Here is a 7727-nt window from a genome sequence, read left to right on the forward strand (position 1 = left end):
TTGCCTGACACATTCCAGAGATTCCATCCTGCCCTCATTGTCCTGGGGAGAGAGAGGCTGAGCTCAGGGAGGCATTACTGGGCTGTGGAGGTGGGGGACAAGACAAGCTGGATCTTAGGGGTGTGTGACGAGTCTGTGCAGAGGAAGGGAAACATCACAGCATCTCCTGAGAATGGATACTGGACAGTGTGTCTCAAAGATGGTGAATATGATGCTGGCACCTCCCCTCCCACCCTCCTGGCCCCCTATGTGCCCCCCAGGGCTGTGGGTCTCTTCCTGGACTATGAAGCAGGCAGACTCTCACTGTACAATGTGGATGACCGGTCTCTGCTCTTCACCTTCTCTGGGTTCTCCTTCCCCCCCACCCTGCGGCCCTTCTTCTGTCCTGGAACCAGTGATGGAGGTAGAAATGTGGGTGCACTGCGGATCCTGTCGGTGACAGGATGGGAGTAAAAGCAGCAGAGACTGGCTCCAGGTAAAGGAACACTAATGATCTCTACTGTCTTCAGGTGAAAACGGTGTGTATTAAGATAGTTTCCTGTCACTAACGACAGGTAAACGAACTTTGTAGCAGTATTCTCACTGGTAGCGTCCTCTTCAGCCCGGGCTCTTGCCAGTGACTATGCCATACAAGGAGGGTAGTTTAACACGTCTTTATTCATCAGTGTGCAAACTCGACATTCTAAACCTGCATTCACTTGACTACTTCTCTAACACTTATGTCACAGGTCTAAGGAGTCCATCAGGAGCCAATAGAGTTCCGTCATTTCTTACTCATATAACACTTTATCAGGAAACGGCATTTACAACACAGGCTTATACACACATACCGTTTCAAGGCAAGCAGAACATCGCTTGTCTTAACCACCCACTGTCGTTAAGGCAGTCAGCGCTCTAGATGCAGAGCGGATGGGAGGGGAGAGCAACAGGAAGGATCGGGACAGGAAGGACAGAGATGCAACTTGGTAAGTAGGGCTGAGGTCAGTGGGTGGGGGCCAAGGTAGTTTTAGGGCTTGGAGCCAGTTTTAGGGCTCAGGGCAGGGGTACTTTTTAGGTATGGGGCCAAGTTGTCGAGCTCAGGGCTGGGTAGGGGCAGTTTTAGGGCTTAGGGTAGGGGGGCTGGGGTCAGGGTAGTGTATTGGGCTGGGGACCGGTTTTGGAGCTCAGGGTGGCGGGCCGTGTCATTTTTAGGGATGTGGCAGGTAGATTGCAGGGCAGGGGTGGCTGGGATGTAATCTTTACCATGCATATACCTTTACCAATCATGCCTTTACAACAAAATTCATTGCAAAGGCATGCATGGGAAAGGCATTCATGGTAAAGACACAGTTGTTAAGATAGCGTTGTTAAGGCATGCCTTGTTTAGGGTGTCGTTTTCCGTCATGCTCAACCCAACTCATCTCTCACATTTTGGATTATGATGCGCCTGCTAGGGATGATGGCCTCTTGTATTGTCATAGTCCTTCACACAAGGTTACATATGTGTCCCCTACAGCAATGTCTAGCTCGCCTGTGGCGTCAATAACAGGGTCGCCTCAAATATCTAGTGTTGATAGACCGCTACACTCACCGCTGTGTGCAATGGTGGAACACCAACAACCTGCTACAAGGGTGACCTTTTCTGGACTCTGTTCCTCACCACAGATGCATAAGAGATGGGTTGGGGTGCCCACCTACAAGACCTCACAGTAGAAGGTGTGTGGAATGTCAAATATCAGTCCCTACACATCAGCTACTTGGAGCTTCAGGGTATCTTCCCAGCCCTGAAAGCTTTCCATCTTCACCTATCTCACAAGGTTGTCCTATCCTGGACGGACAATATGACAGCCATGTATTATTTACAAAAATGTGTCGGAGAGGCGGTCTTCGCAAGTGTCCCCATCCATATGGAACTGGGCTCTTCGCCACCACATTCATCTCTTGGCGGAATATCTGCCAGGAGTCGACAGCGATTTTGCAGACCTGCTCAGCAGGATGCAGCAACAGACCCATGAGTGGGAACTCCACCCGCAAGTCCTCCCTCCCTACTCCTGAAAGTGGGGGTTTCCTCAAAGAGACCTTTTTGCCATAGCTGAAAACACAAAATGCCCTCATGTTCTACATAGATAGAAATAAATCTTTCGGAAACCAAAGCAACTTTTTGTAGCCTTTTCTCCACCTCATAAAGGCAACTCTATATCCAAATCAGGCATAGCCAGATGGATAGTCAAATGTATTCAAACTTGCTACATTAAACCCAAAAGACCTTTACCTGTTACTCCCAGAACACATTGCACTCTTAAAAAGGGAGCTACTATGGCCTTTTTTAGGAAATATTCCCATGGCTGACAGTTGTAAGTCAGCTACATGGTCTACCCCACACATTTACCAAACACTATAGTGTAGATGTTTTAGCACAAGCCAATGTAGGTCAAGCAGTGCTACATACTCTTTTTGAAACTACTGCAACTCCCACAGGCTAGCCACCACTTTTTAGGAGGGACTGCTTTACAGTCTATACAGAGCATGTGTATCTACAGCCACACATGCCATCGAACAGATTATGTTACTTACCTGTAAGCCTCTGTAGTGCTGTAATCAGTCAAAAAAATGCTTTATTTCCAAGAAATTAATTCTTATTGAAATATACACACAATTCATTAAAAAAGACAATAATAAAATATAGCCTAAAACAACAATTCATGATTATGTCTTTCAACCCCATATACTTACAATTGATATAATTACAAACATATAAACATTAACATTTCTCCATACGTTGGCTCAATATAGTCCGCAGCCCAGGAGCTCACATAAATTTACAGCACTTTAAAAAAACATAATAAGATTTTAGCCACTGGCAAACAATTCATATTTTCTCTTATTGGCACTTATAAAGTGCAAAGTACATAGATGCTTATCGCAGCTTCAATGATCTCTCTTAATCTTGCTTCAGTTTGAGACATACGTCCCGTCTTTAACATATTCCTATTAGGAGATCCTCTCATTACAATTAAGATTTCCTTATGAAGTAAAAAACACCCATGCCAACCTTATGTAAAATCCTAAAAAACTAGTAATATTGCCGGTGTCTTTAAGATTTTAAACAAATACTGGCCAATGGCTATAGCTACATCTCGGACCCTTAGGTCATGTGTCAAATCCAGACCCTTTTCCTTCGTTTGGATTCCATATTTTTTAAGTACAGGTTGGAGTAACTTTTTCCTTTCCGCCATGAAGAATGCATAATTTATCAATATATGGCTCATTGAATATTTCCTACCTCGCTTACAGGGCCACTGCCCATTGTTCTTAGCAACTTCTATTTTTAGTCCCTTGATACACCACCCAGGGTCGATTCCCACCCTCAAATGCAAGACTTCATTACGCAGGCGCATGTTCAGAATGTTATAAAAGAAAGGTAATAGATCTGTGCTCTCCTCAGAGCTTAGGTAGGGAATAACTGAGCTCTTGGTTTTAAGATAGTGCAAATCCTCTCTTCAGTTAGCTTCTAAAGCACTTTGCCTGAGTGTACTCTTTATCTGGTTGCTCCGGGCCACTTCCCCACTTTTGGTGCGTATCTTTGGGTCCCCCAACCATTTCAACATCATTAGCACAGAGTTCTTTTATCGGTGTAAATTACCATTATTTCTGCTAAGAATTGCTCCTTTAAGAAAAAAATAGAAGCGCAAGGCTCTGGCATTCTCCAGGGCACTTCAGACTATAGTTCTTAACTTACTCTTTACCGCTTGAATCCTACAATTTTTAGGGAGTTCAAGGAGCAGTTTTAGAGAAATACTTTCTAAACCTTCCCATGATACCCGCCTATCCAAAGCCAACACCTCTTCTCCATAAAGGGCCTGCGAGATTAGCTTGCCCTGTATAATTTTACTTAGGGTATGGCTCCCAAACGTATGCCCAAATCTTTTCACCCCATTCACTACTGTGGATAGAGCAAGTCTCCAGGAAGCCATTTATTTATCCCACCTCTCATCATCTGAAAAGGTTACACCCATATATTTGTACTCTCTAACCTGCTCTAAATGTACACTACGTAAGTAGCACCCAAATTTCCTTTTCCTCTTAGCTAAAAACATTTTTGTGTCTTGTTAACATTTACCATGAATTTATTTTCAAGACAGTAGGCATCTAGAGTGTTTAGTTTCCATTGCAGCACTATAGGTTTGAGGTCCACCATCACCAGATCGTTCACGTACATGAGGTGTCATGTGTTCTTTAATGGGTCCATTGGGGTTTTCTCTATATTAGCCTAACTGTGCACGACACAGGCTGCATTAGCTTTGCACACATTACTATATAAGCATGTTTGCTTCTGTGCCACATTATATTTTCACCCAGAACCTGCAGTTTGTTTTCTCGTTCTGTTTTTTCCTGGGATTTAGTCTAAACAGCCGACTAGGTCAAACAAAAATTTCCCTTGATATTTTGTTCTGGTCAGGCACTCGCACCTAGACACAACACAGAAATGCAGTAGTTGTTTATGAACATGTAAAACCTTGTAAAACCTTGTCATATAGGTATATACAGCAATATAACACAGAGAGAGACAGAGAGAGACAGATATTTTATGAGAGAAAATCACTGCTGTATCTCAGATGTAGAACGTCCATCCTTGTATGTTAAGGTACGAGGTCCGCTACTAAACCCAGAGATCTTTACTGCATAATCAGTTTGCTTCTATAGAAGGTGAGGGGGGTTAGGCTAATCTGTCTTATAATATGACAGGGCTTTTGTTAATTGACAATGCTGATGGTGTTTTAGCTAGGCTATATGCAGTATCCTGCATATATATTGTAAGGTAATTTACTACCCCTGCTCAGCCAGTGCTTGTGCTCTGACTCATTAGAATGTTGGAGTCTGATGATACCTCGGAATGTTGGGACTCACAGAGGTGAAGCGGACAGTTGACCATGGGCTGAGCAGCTGACAGGCAGCTCCTGGTGGGGCTCTGATATACTACTTAACTACTTGATGTCCTGAACCTTACTACTTGTTATCTTCGTGAAATAAACCTTACTGAATTACATCCTTCCTGTGTGGACTTTCATCACTACATTTTATGGCGACGAGGATGGGATACGAACCCACGCGTGCAAAGCACAATGGACATTTATTCAAACCGGGGACGTCGCAGGATCCAAAGGCATTCTGTTGCTTTGATTGCAGTCTAAATGAAAGTCTTAGTATTCCACCTTTCTAGTTGTTGATATCCCGGCACATTTAATTTTCCCTCAGTACATATATTGCCCACCATTTAAGACCTCCTACAAACTGGTATTGGGAAACTTTGTTACTGCATTGTTCCAAGAAATCAGCAAGTGTTGCTGGAGTGGTGATTTTCGTCAGATGTTAAAAGGAAAATCTCATTCCAACTTTGGGCAATGATCATTTCTTTTCAATTTGTGCGCTGCATTACAGAGTGTGATGGGACTTTACATATCTTTGTCTGTCAACTAGAACGCTAGGAAGTCTTTGCATTGTCAAATTGTTTTATATGGGTCTCTTGTCCTGGAGAAACACAGCTACATGTTATTTATCCTATCAGGGATGGTAATGGGTACTTACCCCATTTGCCCTGTACGCTCTTGCCTACATGGGCTACATTTTGCGCTCATATACTTTGGGCACTCACCTACAGGGGCTCTTTGTGCATTTTTCTTATTCAATTTACATGTGTAGGTTTTACACATTATTTTAACCACACTCACGTTTGCCTACATGGGCTACATCCTTCATGTATGGGTACTTACCTGCATTGGGTTCATTGTTCTTTTTACATGTGTAAGTTTTACACAATTTTTCTTCCCTACACAGGGATGGGTTTGGGTCTAGCCCATTTCCCCACATACTTTCGCCTACATGGGCTACACACGGTTCTCACCCTTACACAGGGCACCGTTCCACGGGTCTCAGTCCCGTTTACATTTACACAGGTACCCTTACTCAGGGCACCGTTGCTTGGGTTACAGTCCCATTTACATTTACATTGCTACCCTCACACATGGTGCGTCTTATAGGTTTTAGACCCATCTCTACTCTGCACTGCATTGTACCTCTACGCAGGGGTTGTCCTTTCACGGGCTTTCACGTTATGGGTCACAGTCCCATTCACAGTGCTCGTCACACTCTTGCATAGGAGTAGAGGGCGATCATGGGTTTCGGTCCCATTGGCTGATTTTGTCTTTCTACATTCAGTATTTTGCTTTCTTTGTTATAACGCAATTTTACACTTCTATCTCTTTGTTATTGCTTTTTTAAATACGCTAATTTTCAATATTACATTATTAAATTGTCCATTTGGAAATGGGAAGGAGTATAGTGATACTGTTTGTGTCTCTTCGCTTCCTCCCTGTTTTCTCCGGTTCAGATTTCCAATCGATGTTCACTCCCTCTTCATCTTCGGAATCTGTTCCATACGTATTTCTCTGTTTTTCTTCTTTGGTTCTCAGTCTTTCCCTCTCTGCAATATTCTTCTTGTTCTTCCTGGTTCTGGAGGAATCTCTTCCTTCTCTTCTCCCTGTGCGTGGAGTTGTCTTTTCTTCTGTTCCGTGCCTGGTCCTTATTTCCTTGCTTGCCTGCCTGGCCAGTAGGTGTGCGTAGGGGTTGTCGTTAGTACGTCTTTCTCTCTATTTCGTATTTTCTCTCTTCCACATCACTGTCCCCTTCTTTCCATTTCATTGTTTTAGAAGTTGGGTTTTCCTTTTGCTAACTTTCACTTTACCTTCTCCTTCTTGTCTTCTCACTTCTATTTCCTCGCTCTGCTTTGTTTGCTCTTTTCCTGGACTTTCTCTCTATCACTTCGTTGTTCCTTCCTTAGTATTTCTCCCCTGTTCACTCTCGTTCTATTTTATCTTATATTGCATGTGTTCTTCTGTTGGAAGGAAAAGGGATATATGTAGTATCCTGCATATATATTGTAAGGTAATTTACTACCCCTGCTCAGCCAGTGCTTGTGCTCTGACTCATTAGAATGTTGGAGTCTGATGATGCCTTGGAATGTTGGGACTCACAGAGGTGAAGTGGACAGTTGGCCATGGGCTGAGCAGCTGACAGGCCGCTCCTGGTGGGGCTCTGATATTCTACTTAACTACTTGATGTCCTGAACCTTACTACTTGTTATCTTCATGAAATAAACCTTACTGAATTACATCCTTCCTGTGTGGACTTTCATCACTTTTAGTGATTGTGGCACGTATACTGCATTCTAGAGTACAATAGTTTAAATAAACATTTCAAATTTATTTCATGTCTCTGTTATATCTTATTATGGACAAGTATAAGTGTGTAAGCAACAGGGGCTGTCCTCTCACTGCAATCCCAGAGAGGGTCGGGAGTGTGATGTGCTGGGGTGTCAATTCACTGGTCTCTCTGGATATGAGTAGGAGGGTACGTGAGACACTATAGCTAGTCTGATTTGGGCTCATGGTACTGAGATGGTATGGTGACTTGGGGCCATATGTAGGAAGCTGTTTTGCAATCGCAAACACTGCGAATTGCAAATATCAGGGTGAATGCGATCGCAAAACAGACCGTTCCTATGTAGGAAAGGTTTCCGCTGCCCAAAAATGGGAATCGCTAATTTAGCGATTACCATTTTAGCGCAACACAGATTCTGCGAAATCGCAGTCTGTGTCACATCAACTGCGAAATTCGCTACTAGATGTAGGAAAAAAATCGCAATTAGCTATTTTACGAAAATTTTGCACTTCTTAATTACCACCAACTCT

The 7727-nt window shown here is 43.3% G+C and overlaps 1 protein-coding gene across 1 annotated transcript in view; it reads left to right on the top strand.

The window, feature by feature from the left end:
* Window positions 1–7234, top strand: part of LOC146830794 (E3 ubiquitin-protein ligase TRIM39-like) — a 152189-nt gene extending 144955 nt beyond the window's left edge. Inside the window, exon 6 of the mRNA XM_085603788.1 lies at window positions 2–7234. Coding sequence (XP_085459914.1) covers window positions 2–453 — 452 coding nt within the window. The 3' untranslated portion in view covers window positions 454–7234. The remainder of the gene's footprint in view (window position 1) is intronic.
* Window positions 7235–7727: the final 493 nt, after the last annotated feature.

The sequence above is a fragment of the Triturus cristatus genome, chromosome 5_1, assembly GCF_964204655.1.
Source record: "Triturus cristatus chromosome 5_1, aTriCri1.1, whole genome shotgun sequence".
Classification (NCBI taxonomy): Eukaryota; Metazoa; Chordata; class Amphibia; order Caudata; family Salamandridae; genus Triturus; species Triturus cristatus.